This window comes from Acipenser ruthenus, chromosome 11, assembly GCF_902713425.1.
Source record: "Acipenser ruthenus chromosome 11, fAciRut3.2 maternal haplotype, whole genome shotgun sequence".
NCBI classification, from domain to species: Eukaryota; Metazoa; Chordata; class Actinopteri; order Acipenseriformes; family Acipenseridae; genus Acipenser; species Acipenser ruthenus.
This window is the reverse complement of record NC_081199.1, coordinates 29070131-29094767: the sequence shown is the minus strand read 5'-3', so window position 1 is coordinate 29094767 and position 24637 is coordinate 29070131. Positions and strand designations below refer to the sequence as shown.

Below are 24637 nucleotides of genomic sequence, written 5' to 3'. Positions count from 1 at the left end.
ACAATTAGATGTAAAAATTGGAACAGTTTTTATTTTTAGACCCATATATAAGAAATAATGTAGATAAAATAAGCGAAACATTTATTTAAAAGATAAAACTCAATCGCAACAAGCAAATAAAGGGTACCTGTGGCCTTACATATCTTTTTTTGCAAACAGATGCACTTCTGTTTCAAAACCTCAATATCATTCACTCTTAAGCGGCTGCAATAGGACAGTGAGACAAGCTGATTCTGGACCAAACCATTCAATATACGAGAAGGCGGAGTGGGGGAGTGTTACGCATAGGATTAATAATAATAATAATAATTATGGTGTTTTAATGTGTGTATTAGTGTATGAAACTGGTTGTGAAAATATGTACAGTATTTGTGTATTTATTTATCTTTAATATAAATAGTTGTAAGTCTAGTTGCTTTACAATAATACTGCAATACCTGATTATCTGAATTTGTAATCAATTGGTACACTTGTTAACCCTTTCAAATACCCTAACAAACTGCGGTTCTGTTGAGTGTATGGGGAAATAGGGACTGCAGGGGTAGATAATATAGCACTACACCACTGATCATGGTGGTAACCTTTTATCAAAACAAGACCTGTTTTGTAATGGGACAGCCCATCTCTAATATGTTGAATAGGAATGCATGGGTGGGGTTATGTGTTTATTTCCAGTCTTTTGGATCGTTTCCAAGTCGACGACTTCGCTCGCTCACATTGCTCGCTCGCGTCCAGTATGGGTGCTGCTTTACTGTTGCATGAAACCGGAGTAATAATCCAGCACCTCTGCACTTAAGCATTTATAGGTCAGCTGATATCCTATCACGCCTTTCTTCTTAAAGGCATACAGCCTCTATACATGAACCCCCAATGTCTCTCACAAGCACCTGGGTACATATTTTTACGATATCACAACAAAAGGAATAAGCTTTTTTTTTTTGTTGGTGCATATGTATAGCTATTATGTACTATATATCATCTTACAGTACAATAATACGAGAAAAAATGGACTGAATGATAATACCCAAAAATAATCTTAATATTTTTAGAATAAAGTAGTCGGCGCAAATATAGTATTAGGCGGTGGATTGCGCTGATCGCCGGCTTATTTTGAAAACCCTGCATTCATTGTCATTATTTTTGCTTTGAAAATAAATAGTTATTTTTTTAGCAGTCATTTTTAACGTTTTAGCCTCTCGAAGTGCTTAAAACAGAAAACCCGCCCCTTCAACTCTCTGATTGGTTAAATGTTGTGTCAAGACATAACACAGCTGTCATGTGGTTTCAAGATTTTTTTTTTTCTTTCACCCAGCAACATGCAAGTGATCTTGTCTGCCAGAAGCGCAATCAATCCAGTAGCATCTGCAAGATGGGCGGATCAGGTTTTTTTAGCCGAGCGGCAACAGCCACTTTGCCGGGCGCCCGGCTGAAAAGGCCTGGGGTGAACCCTGCTGTTGAGACAAGCTACTTGGCTGCAAATTGTGTCATTGGAAAGAGTGATTTAGGAGCGAGCCAATTAATGAAACACTGGAGAGAGAAAAAAAAGGATATGCTATTCAAGTTCTGCCTTATATGAGACTAACAAGGTACATTCTGTTTTGTCTCTGAATACTTAATCATTAAACACTCTGAAGGTTTCACAGTGGTAATATACTGTAGCATTGTAACTGTATTAAAGGAACACATGGAATAAAAAGACATGTAAAAACAAATCTGTAGCATTGTAAATTATTGCGCTTTATGAATTTATGCTGGTCTCTCGTGTAAAAGTGATGTAAATATAACTGGAACTTATTGGTTAACATTTACATTTACTGAACCACAATTCATGAGATGAAATGCTTTAGCAGGTTATTATGTGCAAACAAACAAAACACATCCATGCACTGAAACAGTGCCAGAAGAAAAAGTTATTTTCATTATAAATGTGAAAAAGCTTAGATATTTTTCAAAATGAATTGTTCTAAACAACGTAAATAACGTACAAACCATCTCTGACGCTGCCAGGCAAAGAAGGAAAAAAAGATGAAAGAATGATTAGAAACAGACATTTAGGAACGAAGCAAGAAGCAAAATGTTTGGTGAAACTCAAACCTACGTTTTTTAAAAACACACACTGCTTCTAGCTCAACACTCTGTAAATGTGGCTAAAAAGTATTTAATGTATAAGAAAATATAGAAACTGTGAAACATTTCCGTTTCCGATAAACTATTTTAAAAAGCCTTGTTTATGTGCCAACACAATTCATCTGGATCACCCATAACAATTTAATTATACTGTGCCCTCCAAATTAAACTGGCTTGTGGTCAGTGTGAACCTTATTTCACAAAGTATTAACATAGTGTAGCTTTCACTCAGACATGGTGAAACCTGGATAATACAGAAAAGACAAGTCTTCATAAACCAATTTAACCAACGAGTACCTTACAGTATATGCTGCACATCATCCCTCTCCATTTGGTAGTTCAACTATCTATGTTCTTACACAATATAGTTCAGGCTTACATTTTTTGGTGTATTATTTTAATGAGTGCCCACAATACTGTAATAACCCAGCTATTGTGAATATGTAAAACCTGTAGTGATCTAGCTCTGTAAGTTTGTCTGAATCGCTATTAAACATGAGCCCACTGTGCAGATAAGGATTGTCGTAGCATATGACATTCAGCTAGCATGCACTTAGCTTTGCTTATCTCTGCCCACTCAATCAGGCAGGGTTTAATGATCAGACGCAAAGAGCAAATTAAAAGTGGAAAGGTCTTTTAACCTGAATGAAGAATTAACAGGGTAATTCTTCATATACTCAAGCCCTGAATATAAGGCGTCAAAGCTAACAGTTCTGATTCAGTGTGCTATTCTGACTGTTACGGAAGGATGGCATTTTTATAGCAAGCAGAGCTGAGAGCAATTAATTGCAATGGGATTTTTGACAGATAACCTCATTCTGTTTTCCAAAATAAATGATACTTAGCAGCATTGAAAGCACCAAAAACATATTCAGTAGACCAATGGTAAGCAGAACAAAACCCTTCTCCAAGTGTCTTTCATCGTAAAACATTATTAAAACAAGATATATTACTAGGAGGAATGCATGAGTTTTTCCTATTTTCTTACAGTAGATACACAGGAAGAATAGGCATGTCTTAGCATGTGTTTCATTTCTTTAAAGATTTGAACTCTGTCTGCTGCTGGTAAGACAAGCATGTATATATGAATGGAAATAGTTTATATTACAGACAAACAAGTAGTCACCTGCATTTCATCCAGCTTGGACTGGATGTCTGGTGGAAAGTCTGCTTCCCCACAGATAAAGGGGTCAAACGGTTCAGCGCCAAAAAGATCTTTTTCTAAAAGACGACAGAAATAATAAAAACAGAGGGTCATGAAAGCTATTTTACAGTTCGTTTTCTATTTTAAAATTTGAATAATAATAATAATAATAATTATAATAATTGTTCCAGGTAACTAAACTGAACTACAGTACCACACTATTCAGACTTCATGTATTTTTTTCAAGCCCTACAAGAGTTAATCCTTATGCAGATATACTGTAAAATATGTACAGCATTTGGTTTCTTTGAACCTATCAGATCAACCTACATTCTAATCTGCCGGGAGACGCCACAGCTGGATTTCATGAAGCAGCCACTTAAGTGGTTGGCGTTATCCAGGGGAATTCCCAGTGCTGTAAAACAGATGTGGCCCTGCAGAGTATACTTTTGATCAAACCAATTCCAGCGAAAAAAATAAATTGTGCCCAACCTCCAGGAAAGTCAAACATAATTGATCAGTTTCCTGCGAGGCAGCAGTGTGGAGTAGTGGTTAGGGCTCTGGACTCCTGACCGGAGGGTCGTGGGTTCAATCCCAGGTGGGGGACATTGCTGCTGTACCCTTGAGCAAGGTACTTTACCTAGATTGCTCCAGTAAAAAACCCATCTGTATAAATGGGTAATTGTATGTAAAAATAATGTGTAAAAAAATAATGTAATTGTATGTAAAAATAATGTAATATCTTGTAACAATTGTAAGTCTCCCTGGATAAGAGCGTCTGTATTTCAATTGGATTTTTTTTTTTACAGATATATTAAGTAAATGTTAATCATGTATGATCATTAGTGTAAATAACCAAATGACAGTAAGCACCACAGAACTTACCAGTTTCATTAGATCTTCTAGGGAGAGCAGGTGGCTGCATACCATTACTCGCTGGTACTGGTGATACAGGTGAGGCTGGTGAGAATGGAACCATGTCAAAGATGTCTGTAGGTGGAGATTTAACTGTCACGCTGCCTGCCTGGAATCAGACATTTGTCTTTTAGTATTTTCTTTAAAACAGGAAACACTGCAAATTAGGCAGTACTGCTGTTGAGGGCTTATTATTTTTTTTAAAAAAAGAATTGCAGTAGTCATCTCACACTGTACTCATAATTAAAAGGGTTGGAATAAAAACATACAGAGAATTACCCAAAATCAAAATAGCAGCAGTCAAACACATTTGTTTCATGAATGTAAAATTAGATTACTTGAACTAAGAAACATTAAGGTTATAAATGCCCACAAAAAACAATATGCACATGACTTCACAAACTCATGACAAAACACGCAAGTAACCAAATGCTGGCAGAGCAAGATAACAAACAAGCCACACAATTATTATCCACCATCATGTTTAATTTTAATTTTTTTTATATCTTCATCAAGAAGCACATACCAAATTGTAGATATACACACATTTATACCATTTGCATTGCATGTGGCAGCATCAAAGTTTTTGTGCCAAATGGGTGTTGGATACACAAGCGCATAATAACTGTGCGTATTGCAGACAAATAGCACAGACAAGAGATACTGGACTGCAGGATTACACGAGGCCTTGGAATACTGTATCCACTGACAGCTTTTGGTAGAGTGCTTTTAGAGGGAGGTGGAGTTAGTAGCCCAGTGGATAAGTTGGATTCAGGAGAGCTCATTGGAGTAAGTGTAATGGAAGAGATTTCTAAATAAGAAGCGGACATCATATTATGACACCAGAAGAGAGACGAAGGTCTTTCAAGCACGTGTTGTTGGTTAGCAGAATTTATATGCAGCAACTGTGAAGAAACCACAGAAAGAGGAAATTCTGAGGTGTTAAAACAAACAAACAAACAAACAGATACTGTATACACATTTCTGAAAAGGAAGTACATCATTTTAGCACAAGTGTTTCATTTCAGGTGTTCAGTGATTTCTATTTTTTGATAGGAAAAATATTAAGAGTGTCTCCTAATAATATCATATTTAAATTTGGCACAGAAGAATCATATCCATAACAATATCTACTAAGCAATTTCAATTTTAAATGTAATTTAATAGGTTTGAAACTACCACAATTGTTGTATTAAGTTTATGGACTGGTTTTCTTGTTGTCAGAAGTATTTCAATAATGGCAGAAAACTACAAAATGATAACTTTGCTCTCTTGTCTCTTCAATGTTTTATTTATGTATGCATTTATCTATTCATTTATTCTAAAAACAAAATGTAAACCTCTGTGAAATTAATTAATTATCAAGCATTAAAAAGAGCTTTCAACCCTAAAAAAGTAGATGTATTGGTACCAATACAATTGAGAGAACTCAGTAATTTCCCTTGAGACTTTTCCATATGGTTACTTTCAAGAAAATGAACATCTGTATTAATATAACTAATGTTGAAAATGATGCTATTTGGTAACCAAAACAACGCAACCACAGTTTTGTTACCTCTTCCCTACCAGCGCTGGAGCCTGTCTAAAAGTGCAGGGGCCATGGTCCAGGGGTGAGTGTGTAGCCGGGAGGATGGGTTGCAACGGTTTTCAGGAATGCACTTTTGTTTCAACAGTAAATGTATATGCAGAGTATAACTGCAACTAAACACTGTGTGCTAGACAAGCGTTTTTTTTTCTGTTCTGCATGTGTTTCTTTTATCAAAATTGAGGGGGGGGGGGGGGGGAGCATGGCCCCCCTGGCCCCCCTGCACAGAGTCCTATGGGAGAGACACATATAGAGTTCCACATCTGCAGATTAAAAAATGTTTTATATTATATAGCAGAGTACCTCTCTAACAGAAGATAAACTGTACCATACATGTACACAATTTTCAAGTTGTAAGGCTCACAGAACCAACTTGATCAGTATTACTAATGTTCTTCTTCTAATAGCAGACTTGAAACCTTGCATTCTTTAGCATTTATCATCCTTTGATGAAATCGGTCTTAATATTCATTTACATAACCTTGTGGCTTGATTTTCTTTTTTTGGTTTGTTTGTTTGGTTAGTTTTTTAAATGCCTAATCTTTTTTTCTGATTCCTGAATTTCACAAGGCTTGTTCTTAGGCCCTCTGCTGTTTTTTCCTCTGGTCATCTAGGCCTGGATGTCTTCCAATAACTTATGCAGTAATGGTTTAAGAACCAAACCACTTTTTATCAGCTCTCAAACTGCTATTAAAATGTTATTTTTTTCTTCATGTACTACTAACATTACTGCTTAAGAACCTAAACCACAGATGTGGATGTCATCCTAGATTCTGCTTAAGCCATGGACTTCCAAATTTAACAATTAACAAAAAAAAAAAAACAGAAGTAAACTTTTGCTCAGTGTATTTCTGTGAACAGTACTCCTTCATGCTTATTCAACTTGCTTGTCCACAAGAATAGCATCAGGTTTGTTTTGTCATTTACAATGTTTCCAAACTACTACTCTGGTAGCGAGGCCCAGCCTGGATTTGTCAGGCTTCTAACCAATAGGGGTCGCTACAGCGCAACAAAGTGAACGATCACTAGATGGTAAATTAGATTAAAAGGTCAAAAGCCACGAGGCTCCCCTAGCTGAATCAATAGTGATTGAAAGACAATGTATACATGTTTTATATATACCAGACCTTGAATCAGAGGTCAAAGAATAGGAGTTGAATGTGAATCGTTAATGATGTTGCACACATTCTATTCAGACCACCTGTAAAGTTTATATAGCATTAAACACAGTGGAGTACACCATTGATATACACTACAGCATAGAAGCCATCAGCTTGCAAGTGAATATATTTAGGCTTTATGCTTGGATTGTCATGGCTGGCTTCTTGTATGTGTCCAATAATTAATTTGCAGACTGTATGAGTCTATTGTTGGATCCATCCAAGAATTTATCATTTTTCTTTTTCATTGTTGCTTGCAGACATGATAAACTGCTCATTTATTTATATCTTCTCCTTCATACATTTGAGAAATCTTTCCCAGAAACCGTTAGTATTACAGCTCTTGAACTTTTGTTAACTTCCAATCTTGATAATTTATATAAAATCAACAATATATTCTGAACAACAGACAAAAAGTAAAATTAGACCACTGCAAAATGCAAATGAAATATTTTATCAACCTTTGAACTCAAATATTGTATGACAATGTTGATAACTGTAAAGCAAGAATATAACACAAAATGTGTACAACCACTGAAGGCATTTTTTATGCTTAACACATGTACAAACTAGTAGAACTAATTTGAATGCATTTTCTTTCTTTCTTCTTCGTTTTATTTTATAAACTTACCGGGCATACTTTAGTGAGCATTAACTGTTCCTGCATAACTTGCACTTGCTTTTTTAGTTCTGTATTTTCAGTTTCCAATTCTTGAATCTGTAGAGAAATTAAATACATTTTACTGCAAGTTAGCTCTTTAAATTACTATAACTTTGTAGAGTTCTTCAACTTTCATATAACGCATGCTTAACACTGAAGTAAAGAAACACAGAGAAACAATCGATGATATCAGGGTCTTGGTCTCAGGTGAGGTGAAAAGCAGGAGGAGATGATGAGGTGCGTAAAGGCTGTTTCCCAGGCCAAGCAAGGAGAATGGATGAGATGGGAGAGTGTGGTATAACGCACGATCGGCTGACAAGACCTATGGACAATGGAACAGAGTAGGATCAGTTTCCTCATCAGGTCAACATATGATGTTCTCCCATCACCACAGAACGTAAACCGCTGGGTAGGAGAGGATCCCTCATGTCCTTTGTGTTCATCACCTGCAACATTAAGGCACATTTTGACAGGATGTAAGGTGACTCTTAGCCAAGGACAGTTTACTTGGCGCCATGACCAGGTGCTACGATGTTTGGCCTTAGCATTGGAAGACAAGCGTAACATTAAAACATTACACACAAAAGACAACATTCCTCTGCCCAGGAGAGCAACTGCCAAGAAAAGGTGTTAAAACCAAGCCTCGCCCAGGACAACTGGAAGCTGCTAGAGACTGGAAAATGCTGGCAGATGTTGGTCAGCGGCTTATTTTTCCACCTGAGGTTGCCACCGCTAACCTTCGACCAGATATTGTCTTGTATATTGCTGTAGATGAGGCGTATGAGAGGAAGAAACTGCAGTATGCTCAACTAGCCGCTGAAGCGGAAAACCGGGTTTACCCAGTGGAGATGGGTTGTCGAGGATTTGTGGCAAACTCTACAACCCGGTTCCTCAGAGATGTTGGATTCAGTGGCCAAGAGTTGCGTCGCACAGTGAAGAACTTATCTGAAGCAGCAGAGAGGAGCAGCAACTGGCTGTGGTTGAGACGGAAAGATTCTGGTTGTGGATCTCAAGCACAATAGAAAGAAAGAAACGCTGATGTATGGGTAAGTAAGCTGGGCTGAGTTGAGTGGGGGACGAAGGGGCTGATGCTGGGACGCCAGAATCACTGTCGAGCCCTCTTGAGGTGTTGTGGGCTAGTCGACGAAACATCGAGGATGGAAGGTACCCACTTGAAGACCCCAGAGATGTACCCTACTTAGCTCAATCCAGACGGTTGTCTTGCTGATGTGCTTGGGAGACCGCACTGTGGTTGATCCCCGGAGCCAGCATCGCAGCCGTTGTGTGTGCTGATGCGCTAGGGAGGCAAAATAAGCTGATCCCTGGAGCCAGGATTACACTTCAGCCATCAACACCAGGCAGAAGGATATCTACATCATCATATGGAAGGAAACGCAAATGGATGGAGACATAGATGGATCACATTAGTTTACTATAAAGCTACGTCTTAGTTGGTGCTTATCTTGGCGAAGGCCGAGTTCAAATCAGCATGAAATTTTAACATCTACTCTCATGTAATGGAAATCACAAAAAAAAATAATAATCAGTCCCAAATACATTATAATGTAAATGTGGTAGCACCTTAAATTTGCAAGGAAGATTAATTTTCAAATTAAGACAAACAAAAATAATTTGTTTTTAATTGGGTTTTAATGTCATCAGTTTTGTTGTAGATCAGTTTTGTTGATTTGCATATGCAGCTACAAATCTGGATACCTCTGTGGGACTAAGATACTTAAATAAGTTATACTTAAAGAAAATAATTCAAGGTAGACAACACCTTCAACAAAGTGCAGTATTGCCTTCTAGGACAATCTGAGGAGTAATGTGTTTTTTCTTCAAGGATTTCAAAAAAAGTATATATATATATATATATATATATATACATACTCTGATATACTCTGCAGAAATATTAAATTGCAATTTAAAAACCTGTGCTGGTATTGTTCTACCTTACGTATATATCTTACTCTTTTCTGAAGGCTTCCTATTTGTTTTCTTGTTTCCACATCTTTTCCTCCAGATTCTAGAAACTTCTTGTAAGCCAAGTCAAATGCTTGGCCAATCGTTAGAGTAATCTCTTCAGCCTTATACAGAGAAAAGAACAATGTAATCACATTTCTGGAGTACTGCTTACACATTGTGTACATTTAACTGCTCAAGATTGGAATGTTTTAATTTGTACAGTAGCATATTGGGTTTACCATCCACCCTTAAAAGCTGACATTTCCAAATGCAATACAATATTGGATGTAACAAACGTGTGCCTGTAAATGGTAGAAATATGCAAGTTTATTCTCGAAAGTAATCTTTAGATTAGCAAAAAAAAAGAAAATAATGGTATTCAATATAATCATATTGCTTTCCAATGTGTTATTGCCCTGATTAATTATAAATTAATCTGATTCTGAAATCTATTTTTTCCATACATATATCCAGTATTACAGTGATAAGGTGGATGTGTTACATTCCTGATTGAATTGCAAGCATTTGGGGCAAGACTTCAATACGCATCGGTTGCAAGTAAAAAACATTACTAAAACAAAGTTTCAGAATTCCTTGTAAATAAAAACAGGGGAAAAAAAACAACAACAAAAACATTGGTATCATATTGCTCTGCAGCAGTTGTTGATGCATAGTTCACCCGCTAGTCTCTGTAAGGTTGCTTTAGATAAAATTATTATTTTTATTATTTATTTCTTAGCAAAATCATCTGCTAAATGACGAAATAATAATAATAATAATAATAATAATAATAATAATAATATTCTGGGTCAATCAGTGGAATTTGTCTGTAAGGATTTAAAGGACAAAGAAGTATTGATGTTATAATTTGAAAAATATTCTGCCTTTAACAGATCAGTACTTACACATTTTTCACTGTCGAATACAAAACACAGATGTTTATTAGATTCTGCATCTTTGCAAATAAATGTGAATATTCTCTTGTCCGTCTTATCATCTGCACAGAATGATATCCGATGCAACTGGCAATTGTGCTGCACTTCCTTGAAAATAAAAGAAAAGATAAATCTTTAATATTATACAGTACAATCCAATACTTGAAGCTATAGTAAATGGCAAATATAGTTTTCAAACTAAAACCTGGAATTAAATACGAACATACTTCAGAATTATATGTAAACGTACTGTGCTATTTTATGATCAATTAAAAGCATTTAATATTAATTTGTAATCTTTACTACTGCACTTCATATGTTTAAACATTGTTTTTAAGACATTTGAGTGTTACTTGTTCTCTTGTTTGACTAGAATGTACTCCTCCACCACAATGTAATTGATCAGTATAAAGGTTAAGGCACTTTATAAATCTATGTTTCTGGAACACATAAATCCTGGGTCGATCAGTGCACTTTCTCCATAAAGATTTAAAGGACAAAGAAGAATGTATGGCGATTAGTACAAATCAATGTTTGCAAAAAAAAGATAAGATATCTATATATAATCAGCATTCTAAGTATGCAAGCCAACTGTCAGTGAGAATGCAATTTCCAAACAATGTAAGAAATATAAAAGTTATGCCTGGCATCAAGAATTCCCCAAGAGAGTAATGCAGAGTTTTAATTTTTTTTCTAGACAGAGGAGAACTCCCTTTAGACCTTCACCAGAGAGAGTAGGAATACAATTGTAGGCATACCTTTTAATAATTCACATAATACAAATTACTTAATAAACAGTGTGTGATAATGATAGTTTATTCAATGTTAAAACCTGGGGACAACAGATGACAGTCATTTTATTTAAAACATGTGCTACTATGAGGGAATTATATATATATATATATATATATACAGTACTGTGCAAAAGTTTTTGGCAGGTGTGAAAAAATGCTGTAAAGTAAGAATGCTTTCAAAAATAGACATGTTAATAGTTTATATTTATCAATTAACAAAATGCAAAGTGAGTGAACAGAAGAAAAATCTACATCAAATCAATATTTGGTGTGACCACCCTTTGCCTTCAAAACAGCATCAATTCTTCTAGGTACACTTGCACACAGTTTTTGAAGGAACTCGGCAGGTAGGTTGGCCCAAACATCTTGGAGAACTAACCACAGTTCTTCTGTGGATTTAGGCAGCCTCAGTTGCTTCTCTCTCTTCATGTAATCCCAGACAGACTCGATGATGTTGAGATCAGGGCTCTGTGGGGGCCATACCATCACTTCCAGGACTCCTTGTTCTTCTTTACGCTGAAGATAGTTCTTAATGACTTTCGCTGTATGTTTGGGGTCGTTGTCATGCTACAGAATAAATTTGGGGCCAATCAGATGCCTCCCAGATGGTATTGCATGATGGATAAGTATCTGCCTGTACTTCTCAGCATTGAGGAGACCATTAATTCTGACCAAATCCCTAACTCCATTTGCAGAAATGCAGCCCCAAACTTGCAAGGAACCTCCACCATGCTTCACTGTTGCCTGCAGACACTCATTCGTGTACCGCTCTCCAGACCTTTGGCGAACAAACTGCCTTCTGCTACAGCCAAATATTTCACATTTTGACTCATCAGTCCAGAGCACCTGCTGCCATTTTTCTGCACCCCAGTTCCTGTGTTTTCGTGCATAGTTGAGTCGCTTGGCCTTGTTTCCACGTCGGAGGTATGGCTTTTTGACCGCAAGTCTTCCATGAAGGCCACTTCTGACCAGACTGCTCCAGACAATAGATGGGTGTACCAGGGTCCCACTGTTTTCTGCCAATTCTGAGCTGATGGCACTGCTGGACATCTTCCGATTGCGAAGAGAAGTAAGCATGATGTGTCTTTCATCTGCTGCAGTAAGTTTCCTTGGCCGACCACTGCGTCTGCAGTCCTCAACGTTGCCCGTTTCTTTGTGCTTATGCAAAAGAGCTTGGACAGTACATCTGGAAAGCCCTGTCTGCCTTGAAATTTCTGCCTGGGAGAGACCTTGCTGATGCAGTATAACTACCTTGTGTCTTGTTGCTGTGCTCAGTCTTGCCATGGTGTATGACTTTTGACAGTAAACTGTCTTCAGCAACCTCACCTTGTTAGCTGAGTTTGGCTGTTCCTCACCCAGTTTTATTCCTCCTACACAGATGTTTCTGTTTCAGTTAATGATTGTGTTTCAACCTACATATTGAATTGATGATCATTAGCACCTGTTTGGTATAATTGTTTAATCATACACCTGACTATATGCCTACAAAATCCCTGACTTTGTGCAAGTGTACCTAGAAGAATTGATGCTGTTTTGAAGGCAAAGGGTGGTCACACCAGATATGGATTTGATTTAGATTTTTCTTCTGTTCACTCACTTCGCATTTAGTTAATTGATAAATATAATCTATTAACATGTCTATTTTTGAAAGCATTCTTACTTTACAGCATTTTTTTTTACACCTGCCTAAAACTTTTGCACAGTACTGTATATATATATATATATATATATATATATATATATATATATATATATATATATATATATAACATTTGTAATACTGTTTTGATTGAGTCCTGAGATTGATTTAACACTACAGGGGACAGTGTCAGCTCACCCTGGTTCTGAACAGACAGGTGGGGTTTGCAAGTATCCAGTTATTCCCTATAAGACTTGGTCACCTGGAGACATAGGCTTACATTATCAGGCTAAACTTACTGCAGTCAACAGTACTTTACGGATTTGTTTTGGGATGTTCTTTATTCAGTTGCGTAGCTCCTGAAGTATGGAAAAGACTTTGAAGATCTTGCTGTACAATAAACAAGTTCAAGAGGTAGACTATGGAGCACTTATCATTGCCTCTGTAGCAACATTTATATTCAGTGCTTGGAGACTGCCCACATTTTTAAGGCTATAGCAAAGGGTGAGCTAGCTAGCTATCTACATTTTGCTTAAAATAAACAGAAACTTTTCTGACTTCCAAAGCCTTCAGCTCAATTGCAGACATCCTTATGAAAACATTACAATTTGACACATGATAAATGGAAGATCACAGCAACATGTAACACTACTAAAAAGCCTGAGGTTGCTCAATCTTCAAACTGGGGGCAGGCCAGTGAGAAAGATCCCACTTGTAAAGTGGGAGTGTTTCGAAAAAACAAACTGGATTCAGTTACCATGGAGGAAGGATCTTCGTGCTTGGTGGACATTTCATTAACCCTTAATGAAGTGGCTTGTGTGTGTGTGTCCAGAGCACTACATTAGAAAGTCTGCTAGTAAGGAAGCCACACCAATAGTAACTCCCAGACCAGTATTTGCATGCTATTGAATTGAAGCCATGTCTTTGTTTCAGCGACTCCTCTTGGCAAGCTACTATCAGAGACACTAGTGGAAAACGATAAAGAACTTGGCAAGAACATGGATGCTCTTGCGTATAACCACAAGTCCCATGAATCCAGAGGGAACAACTTACAACACAAAGGAGTCACTTCTGTTATACAGTAGGCTTGAATATGATTTCCTCTGGAACAGGGATAGCTATAGTAAGAAGGTACACTTGGACTCCATTATCAGTATGAAAGAACTCATCTCAAAAAAATTTGCACGCATCCTGTTCTCCATAGTAAACCAGGTACTGCACCATGTGGAGCTGAACTTCTCCATAAGCATCAATGGTAAGATAACATCCTCTAAGGGGTATTTATAAATTTAGTCTCTTGAGAAAGTCTCTCCCACCATTTAAAATGGCATCCAACTGTTACAATGGTCTGCAGTGCTACACAATAACATTTTAAGCTGCAGAAACAATTCACAATGCTGCTTAAGAAAAGGGAGATACATTAATAAAAAAAAACATTTTACCATCAGATACAATAATTGTTTGTTTAACGTATTGTATTACATAAAACATAATGCATACAACAACAATGTTTTAATTTGTGTTGATGAGGTCAATGAGCTTATTTAAATGAAAACATGCCCAATGGTTTTTTTTTCAGTAATTTTACCAGCATTTTGGCAGAGTTTGTGAGAAATAGGATTTGCGGCCAAAGGAAACTGCATCCAAATTGGTCATTGTTCAGTTTAACCACAAGCTGCAGAACACGTCCTACTTTCCAAAGGAATTGCAGTAACACAGGCAGTAACTCATCAAGGTCAGTTTTGACCTTGTTACATCTTTACTGACTATGAAAAAGAGAACAGACTTTGATCAAATATGTTTTCTTTAACTGCCATGCTGTTGCAAACATCACCGGGGCTTTCGTGAACTAGTGCTTTCTTCTCTACAAGTAGAGTTCTGATCTCTCCACTTACTGAGTTTACGGACTTGTTATTAGAGGCTGGTTTCAAAGCCCCATAGCGCAATTCCTGGATGACCTAATGTCAAGCAAGTTCATCAGAAAATCATCACAAGCAATAACAAAAGTAACACTTATCCCCAGGCACAGGAGCTAGTAGATTAGTAGGACCTATATCCACTGTAAGTTTCACATACTGTACAGCGAGATGAACACACAGATTATGATGTATGTCCAGACAAAGTTCCATCTCAATTGCATAAGTGCTTCTCTAGGTATGTAAAACCTAAGTGTAATGGACAGAGAGACAGGCAGACAAACAGGGTGAGTCCATATACCCCCAAATTCTGATTTCCTAAAAACTCGTCAACCCATCTACACTATATCAATAAATATATAAAATATATCCTAGCTCTCAGAAAAGCAAATGTTACTACTACAAGTGTCTGCCTTGCATAAAAACATCAAACAAGTAACTGGATGAAGATGGTTGATAGTTTTCACGCCGGGAGATCATTCACAAAGGTCAACTTAATAAAGACAGATCCGATGTTGCTGACTTAACCAGTAATCACATTCGTCAAGCTGTTTTTGTTTTCTTTTATCTGAATATTCCCTTATCTCCTAGGTCAAAGGACAAACCAAGATTTTATAGACCCGTGAGATTGATATCAGCTGTGATACATTTTAAAATCTACTTTAAGGATTCTATTGGAGGAACATCTGGATTTGCAGGAAATGCTTGATATCCCAATATCCAACATGCTCAGGAAGGGGAGATTATATTTAAATAACATGTTGGAGTGTTACTGCCAGGGTGAGGCTGGATAAGAGAAATTTAACTGTCACTGGTCCCTTTGTTTAGTTCAACTTTAACTTTACCAATAACACTTTCTAAGCACTGGTCACACATAAGGGCTTTGCTGTTTTTGGAGGCACTCACTACTATAACGTATTCGAGATTACTGTGAACTTGACTACAACTCTTTAGGTCAATGGTATGGACAGACCCAAAACCAAAAAGCAGCCAAGACTAAGATAGCATTCTCAATCCTTAATTATTACAATGAGGACTCCTATAATTTGCAGCACAGGATGGGTAATAGTGGGTGGGCTCTGGTATCTGGCAATTTTACAGCAAGTGCAGCTGCATTGAGTAGCAATATTCAAACAAATCATGGGACGTTTAATCAAAAGAAATGTTTTTAACTGTGTGTTTATATAAGAAGGCTTTTGTTTTGTGCAGGACAAAGCCAAATTATTCCCAAGCTGTTGGGCCCTGTCATGTTGTGTCAAGCTTCAATAGTCAAACACAATGATTGGGATGTCATCTGGTAAAAAAATATTTAACAGAACAAGAAACAATATGTCTCTTAAAAGTACATTCAGCGACCATACATTAAAGTCCTATCTCAGAATACATCTTTATGAATACATATGTCATCTGTTTAAAGAAACACTCTAACAGTGTACAGTATAAAGCAGCAGATCAAAATAAGTTTCCAGGTGAAGCCAGTATATACAACTGATACAGCACATGTCATGAAAGGTTGTATTTACTATCCCAAGTATAAATGTTTGACCGACGGAAATTTCCAACATATCTTTCAGCTTTTTTGTTGAAAGTGGCTATGCACGCAGAAGATATAAAAAAAGGAAATTGCGATAAAGAAGGACAATGTATAATTGGAACAGATTGCTTATCAATGTTAACGATGCAAAAGAGTCTTTAATGATTTAAAAAAAACTAACTAAAAAATCTATTACAGTACAGCAACCTTGTACTTGTAATGAACTCTTATGACGATAATGTAAATGGATTGAAATGGACATACTGTATGTTTGTGATTTGTGTGTATTTCCTGTGTTCTCTGGGATGATTATTAGTTAAACTCAATAAATACAAATACATAAAAAGGATGGAAGCCCACCTTGTGACAAATGTAGCGATAAAGGGTCCTGAAAGCCTGCTTGATTCAGCCACATGTGACCCGTTTTTTGGTGAAATTAAAATACAAAATCATACAAATAAAACCCTACAGTAAAAACAAACCACGTACAATTAATTTGGGCAGATTTTTTTTTAAACAATTAGACAAAAACACGAATAAAATGAGGTCTTAAAGGTGTTACACGTTGCGTTACCTGTGCTGTGCCCGTGCTGTCCAACTCTTTTTTAAATGTTATTCACACATCATCAGTCATAAATCAATCGGACAGTACATATCTCAACATTTACCCGGGAGCGTTTGCCAGGAGAAAAAAAAAAAAAAAAAAATCTATGGATCGCAGTGTATCCATTTCATGCAACAACACCGGTCTTCTGTTCTCACAGTTTGTCACTCATCAAGCAGAGCACCAGCACTGTTGCAGGAGGGAGCATGAACTGGATGCACTGGAATATTTAGAAGAAAAATATCTCTTTCTCCTGGTGAATGCTGAAAAAATAAACGTTGAAAAAAAGTATCCCTATGAAGTGCGAATACACAAGAAATATGCAAACTACTAGAAATATGTTCAAACAAATTGCTACAATGTGGACAACAATGGATACCACAAAGATAAAGTAACGTGTTTCTTGTAAACTATTTAATTGGCTCCCCCTGCTGGACAGTGGCTGTATTATTATTATTATTATTATTTATTTCTTAGCAGATGCCCTTATCCAGGGCGACTTACAATTGTTACAAGATATCACATTATACATTATTTCACATTATACAGATATCACATTATTTTTACATGCAATTACCCATTTATACAGTTGGGTTTTTACTGGAGCAATCTAGGTAAAGTACCTTGCTCAAGGGTACAACAGCAGTGTCCCCCACTGGGGATTGAACCCACAACCCTCCGGTCAAGAGTCCAGAGCCCTAACCACTACTCCACACTGCTGAGTATTGAACCTCTCTCAAATGGGGCATAGGACAGGAGGGTCTGATCTCTTATGAGCCATGTCAGAAGTCTTAGAAATCCATTTTAGTGTAATAAGATTAAACAAATCGCTCCATAGTTTTTATTATTATTATTATTATTATTATTATTATTATTATTATTAACAATGACAATACAGATCACAGATGTACTGTATTTTTATGCGCTATTCAAAAGGTGATTTACTATGGTTCTGGTAATGTTCAGTGTGACAAGGTTTCAACTGAGTATGTCTTACTAGAACAGATGGCCACTAATCAAATACAAGATGCTGAAACTCTAATAATTTACTTGTAAAGGCTGCCAGGTTGGTATTAATGGTTATTTCCCTAAAGCAGGGGTGTCCAACCTACAGCCCGTGGGCCTGATACGGCCCACCACAGCAGTTCATATGTGACCTGTTTGCTGGCACAGCATAACTTACAGCGATTCACAGGTTTTATATTATAATTTTCACGTTTCGCATACGGTACTGGCAATGTTTTTTAGTGTTCCACGCAAGCCGCATAAACTGCTCAGTAATGAAAGCATGCCAACCTGTCCCCACAACTAGAAAACTAAATGAGGTAGGCTACCTATGGTAACCATGGTAACAACTCTCATCGCGGAATCGTCATGGTGGTGTTTTTAAGTTTATTTTAGCCATGGGTTTCAACTTTACACAAAACTCTTACAGAAGAAATACAAAAAAATACAACGATGACCTTTTCCTGTAATCAACTGGACAGCATTTCTTTCGACTTCTTAATATCTATGTAGGCTACTGTAACTGCATTGTAATATCTGTACTATGACTGCACAAGAAAGAAGATTTAAAATAAAAAACTGGATTATGAAATTTAAATGCTGTTTAAAAACTTGGGGTAAAGTCAAAAGAAATGCTGTCCAATGCCGTGAAAAAAAAAAAAAAGTTGATTACAGGAAATAAAGAAATAATAATAAAAAAAGCGGACAGAGAGGTTGACATTACATTTTTTTTCTTCCGTATGTTTTGTGTAAAATAAAGCTAAAAAAAAAAACCACGACTACCTAAAATAAACTTAAAAAATAATAAACGTAATCTTTACAGTTCTGCAATGACAGTTATTACCATGGTTACCATTAATATGGCAGCCGGCGATTGTTGCTCTGTGTCTCAAATAAACAATCGCTAAGGAAACACATGAAGAAAATACTGGACGCTTTCTCACTTTCTCAAATCAGTGGAAGTCTGTCACTGATTCAATTCTACAAACCGGGGCAGTAAATGTGTATTACTTAGCTACAAAAATGTCAAAAAAAACAGAAAGTGGACGTTGAATGTCGTGTTTTTAAGGATAAGTGGACTGATCAATTCTTTTTCGTGCCTTATCAAAGTAAAGCATTATGTCTCATTTGCAAAGAAACCATTGCAGTGTGGAAGGAATATAATATCAAGCGACACTGCAATAAGAAACACAGGGAAAAGTATGATGAATACAAGGGACCACAACAAATTGCAAAGATAACGTCTTTGAAAAGAGAGGCCGGAAGTTTACAGCAAATGCTAAGGAGGAGACAAGAAGAAAATGCAGCAGTACTGAAGGCAAGTTACAGCAAGTTACAGCATTGCTCATTTACTGAAGAGTGAGTTCAAATCCTTTTCTGATGGGAGTTTATAAAAAAAGGGCATGAATGTGGTAATGGAAGAAATGCGTCCTGAAAAAAAAAAAGCCTTATGGAATCTGTAAGTCTGTCTATCAATCGAAGAATCGAAGATATCGGTACCGATTTAAAATTACAGCTCAGTGAAAAAGCCGCAAATTTTGAGAATTTTTCAGTAGCTTTGGATGAAAGCAACAATATTATGGACAGTGCTCAGCTGCTAATTTTCATTCGAAAATGTCAGTGTTCCATTCCCTTGTGCCCGTATGGTAAAATTACTAGAGACAGTCCTGTGCACAGAAACAAGCATTTGCAATCTAATAAAAAGCTAAATGCAAATAAATAAACACATATGACTTTAAATTGGCAGACATTGAAAACTGGAACAAATATTTATGGTTCTTTTAAAACCTTATGAAAATATCTTATTTGTTTGACCCATGCAAGGTTGCCCTTAGGTCTATGTGGCCCACCCATGCAAAAAGTTTGGGCACCCTTCCCCTAATGGACGTAAGGCAGAGTGTGATTATCAATTACTTAATTAAGCACTATGGGTGACAAACTCTGTTTGTTCTAATATATACCATGGTTGCTGTTTTAGTGTATGGTATTTGCATCTCAAACATACAATAAATTATAGCAAATATGTTGCTTCTACTGCATAAATTACTTTGTAGTGATTTCATCTACCGGATTACCTGATGGCATCTACATTTGCCTTCTTATAGACATTCAATCAAAAAAAAAATTAAAAAGTGTTATTGTTAAACTACTGCTCCATGTGCAAACAGATAGGTGACAACATCTAACAAAACAACTATGGGAATCATACACTGCAGTGTAAGCATATTCTCTTATCCCTGAAATGCCAAGGGAACCTACATTTAAATGATACAATTCAAATGTGCAGGTAATTATCATACATATAAAACAAATACTTACTTTTGTTTTGGGATCTAGAATTTTCACCCCATAGATCGAGATTTGTAATTCCACTTTAGGCGTTTTCTGTCCTTCAGATTTCTTTATATGTCTTGCAAACTAGAACAAAAAAGACAAAACAAAAAAGTCACTCAACTGAATGTGTTTTTGTATTTTTAGAACACCCTTTGGGTCTGAGTGCTAAAGTTTGTCTTACAGAGTGCTAAAGTTTGTCTTACATCTATTGATGCATGGTGGTTATGATTGATTTGTTTTTGTGACATCCAAATAAAACCAATATGAAAGTTTAAAACCAAAAAACTGAACTACATTTGTGCATCCAAGGGAACGGGACATACCATTATTACACTAACTGTGCCAAATAAGCTCAATTCAGTAACCCTGGTTCCCTGAAACAGAAGACGACCACCAACATACTTATGGAACATGCCTGCCTCAAGAAGGTATTCACTGAGAATTTTATGTCAGAGCTGCCGATAGGCCCCTTCCTGGGGTGACGTCCTCGGTCACGCTTACCGAGAGATTAAACAGTCAACCCACAGAAGCCATTTTCTCTTTTGCATCGAACCTGTGAGGGCGACCGATGCGACCTAGCTGGTTGGTGGTCGTCTTCTCTTTCAGGGAACCAGGGTTACGGAAAGTAACCTAACGTTCCCTATCGATTCGAAGACGACCACCAACATACTTATGGGAAAAGTAAACCAGAGCAGTCGCGAGGGAGAAGGAACAGCAGCAGACGAGGAACACATCAGAACCCAACCTCAAGGACCCTTGTGCCTAATGAAGGCAGGGCAGGATCTACCACATTAAGGCGGCAGAGCCTGGAGAAAGTATGCGGCGTAGCCCAGCTAAACACAGTACAAATATCAGACAGTGAGGCCCCTGGGAAGAGGGCCCAAGATGTAGCCAACCCTCTGGTAGCAATCTCCTATCCTTCTCTGAAGAAAATGGAGGTGGATGGAAAGACTCCAGTTCCACAGACTGGTTCATGCGGAAGGCTGTGATCTTAGGGAGGAAAGCAGGGTTTGCTTTGCGGAGATGATAGCCATGACAAACCACAAATCATACATTTCTAATTACTTTTACAATCACTAATGTAATTTTTACTCATCCCATTTAACTAAACATAAAACTTTATTTTCTTGCATGTTGTAGCAATAATAATGATTATAATAATAATGTGTTTTTCATTTTAATATTAATAGAACTATAAATGTGTTTTTACCTTGCTCAGTCCTAAAAGAGCAGAGGAATCCTTCGGGTTCCTGTTGCATTAAAGTCCCGCAACACTTTCTCACTGTCGATCGCCACATCGTGGTGAATGTTCATCAGTGCTAGTCCGGTGCGCGTCTCTAACATGGTTCTGCGCAGATAAGTTTTCAAGCGCCTCAAACAGCTGAAGGAGCACTTTTATCTCACTCCACATTGCTTGGGTCAGCATTGGCAACTTGTTGGGGAGAAGATATTGGGCTTTAAGTCGAGGCAAAGAACTGCACACTCGATCATTCAACTGTGTGGTTAGATGATCCAAAAATGGAAGAAATAGATTCAAGCGCCAGTATTCTTGTGGCATTACAGCTGGGACATTCGACCTCTGTGTTTGAAGTGTTGCAATACGAGGCATTGAGACCATTATTTCCATTTTTTGCCACTCATATTTCCAGGACCATCGTAGCCTTGTCCGACCAGGTTGGAGGGGTTCAAACTGGACTGCTGCAGGTGGTTCAGAAGCAGGGTGGTAAGCGTTTCACCTGTTGTATCACTTGTTGAAATAAAAGCCACAAAGTCCTCTCGCACAGAGAACTGCCTTGATGGTGATTGATCCACATCTTAGAATAAGGGACACTTGTTCTGTGCAGCTAATGTCAGCACTCTCATCTGCCAGCAACGAGAACAATTTAGCATTTCTGCATTTAAGTAGAATGCCATCACGTATTTGCTTTCCACACAGATCAATAATTTCATTTTGTACTCTGTGGCTGCAGTACTTCGGCGTTGCCTGGTGCTTGCTGCAAGTGCCTTGTCAGTGCCTCATCTCCTTTCACACGGTACTCTAAAAAAGCTCTGAAGTCGCTGCGCTCGTCGGTGTGACCCCTGATTGAAACGTTTTGTTTACCGCAAACCGCTATTAAATCTACAATTGCTCTCAGAGCTGACTTACTGCGTTCTGCATATTCCTGGTGGGCTTTATTCAAAGTTGAAATTATGGACTGTTGCTTGTTATCACAAACATGTAAAAATTCAACAGCACGTATTTGAGCACTCAGATGCGCTTGTGTTGTAAGATGTTTTGTAATGATTTTCTTTGCGTTGCTCCAGTCCACAAGAGGCCGTGATCGTAGTACTATGTCACCAGATGAAAATATGATACAGGCATCACAAAACACACCATCCTTTGCTTCACTGTATCGCAATGTTGGATACAAGGCCTCGTCAAAGAATTCATCTGGGTCTCGTCGTTTATTTCCAAAAATACGGCGGAATGGTGCTGTCCGTCCCTTTTTTGGCTGAAACCGGTTTCGAAAAGCACTTCATTTTATTGCGTCGGGTGCCGTTTTAAGTGCATCTGCACTGACAAGGTCAATTTCTTGTAGATCTCAGATATACTACTAGTACTTACACTGAATGCTGGTCCTGCCGTCTTTTCAGTACTGAAAATCTCACTTCTGAAAGTCCCTGAAACAGACGGTTAGGTACTTGTTGTAATATTGTTATTTTGATCCGATTCACCCTTCCTGCTCTGATCATCAGAAGAAAGCACTTTTTTGAAGCCGGCATCAAATAAACTCACTTGCTTCCGTTTGCTCATATTGTACTATTTGAAAAGCTTAAAATAAAAAAGAAGACCACTGCCTGCCGCGGACCATGCCAAATTAAATAAACAATAATAAATAACTGTCTCTATATATTCTAAATAATCATTCGTTCACACTTCTCTATCGAGCAACTTTTTTTTTTTAATCTCCTCTACACACAAACACACCCCATCCTCTCAACTCCGCCCCTGTCAGTGTTCAACAAACCAGGTAAGGCATTAGCTGAACTCCGCCCCTTAAGTAAAAATCAGGCGGTTGAGTGCCTGTCCAGGATTGGTGGACCACCATATTGGATTTCCTGGAAATTCTGGGAATTTTTCAAAACTCTTGCCTTTAAAAACAATTTGGATTGGCGCCAAATATTCAAGAATCTTCTTGTCTTAAACCGCAACGTCAATCGACACCTAAATTGGCACGCATGTTCGTGACCAGGTCCTTTCTACCGTTTGTAAAATCCACGCTTTTTCGTTACAAAACACGGACGGGGCGCGCAAATAACCGTTTCACGGCGGCTCTATTTTCATACATACGTGCATAAATCCAAGGTGCAATACACTACAGTCATGAAACTTTATATGATCATAGAGACTCACGTGAAGTACTGGTGATATGAAAATGACACATTTTGGTCTAAAGATCAAACGTGATGCATAACATCATCAACATACGCAACTGAATATAAAACTGTCTTATCGGCTGCATCAAAATGCATGAAATTTGACAAGGATGTAGAGAACTATGGAATGTTGTGCTGTGGTCAATATGGCGGCCTTTGGTCACATGTGGTGGCAGCCATCTTAGATTTAATAATTTTCAAAAGTCTTTTCAAATCTGTGCCAAAATCGACACAGTTAGCACAGTTGTGATGATAATGTTTCATCTATAATAACCAATGCACTTAAATTTCACGATAACTGCTTGGAAGCCTTTATAGTTGCTGGCAACTCTAGTTTATTTTATTTTTACATTTTGACCACTTTTTTAAACTTTTAAATTGCATTCCCTGCCTCAAGATGGCTTCCCATTTACCCGCATGGACCTCTCAGAACTACATTTTCCATCACCCTCCTGCTCACATATGTAACTGAGATGGATTTACCAGTCAGCAGGAGGATGATGGGAAATGTAATTCTGAGAGGTCCAGGCGGGTACATAGGAAGCCATCTTGAGGCAGCTTATCACTTCTACGGATGCATTTTTTAACAAAAGGTTTAAGTTAGGGTACACATGGTGGGTGCATATGAAAACAGTACTAGACATCTGAACACAGAGACTAAGCATGAAGTCTTGTCATAACATTTGATTTATGTTACCATATTAACCAGTTCAACTCCAGATGTAAAAATGAAACTCCTTACCAAATTATTATTTTCAAATTTTGAAAATATTAATAATGTTTTCAAACCTGTAATTGCTATAAAATGTTAACATATGGTAAATAAAACACAAATAAATGACTGTGTTTTTCATTAACCCTTTCTGCTGCTGTGTACTACATACCTATATTCAATATAGAGA

The 24637-nt window shown here is 37.4% G+C and overlaps 1 protein-coding gene across 14 annotated transcripts in view; it reads right to left on the bottom strand.

Moving 5' to 3' along the window:
• LOC117426111 (PTB domain-containing engulfment adapter protein 1) overlaps positions 1-24637 on the bottom strand; it is a 141995-nt gene that overhangs the window by 6554 nt on the left and 110804 nt on the right. For 13 of the 14 annotated variants that reach the window (XM_059033607.1, XM_059033610.1, XM_059033606.1 and 10 more), the window contains 7 exons: positions 20304-20402; positions 10463-10600; positions 9563-9679; positions 7563-7649; positions 4867-5091; positions 4157-4295; positions 3254-3348 (listed from right to left, as the gene is read on the bottom strand). In XM_059033607.1, coding sequence (XP_058889590.1) covers positions 3254-3348; positions 4157-4295; positions 4867-5091; positions 7563-7649; positions 9563-9679; positions 10463-10600; positions 20304-20402 — 900 coding nt within the window. The remainder of the gene's footprint in view (positions 1-3253; positions 3349-4156; positions 4296-4866; positions 5092-7562; positions 7650-9562; positions 9680-10462; positions 10601-20303; positions 20403-24637) is intronic. The other variant, XM_059033617.1, reaches the window with a different exon arrangement.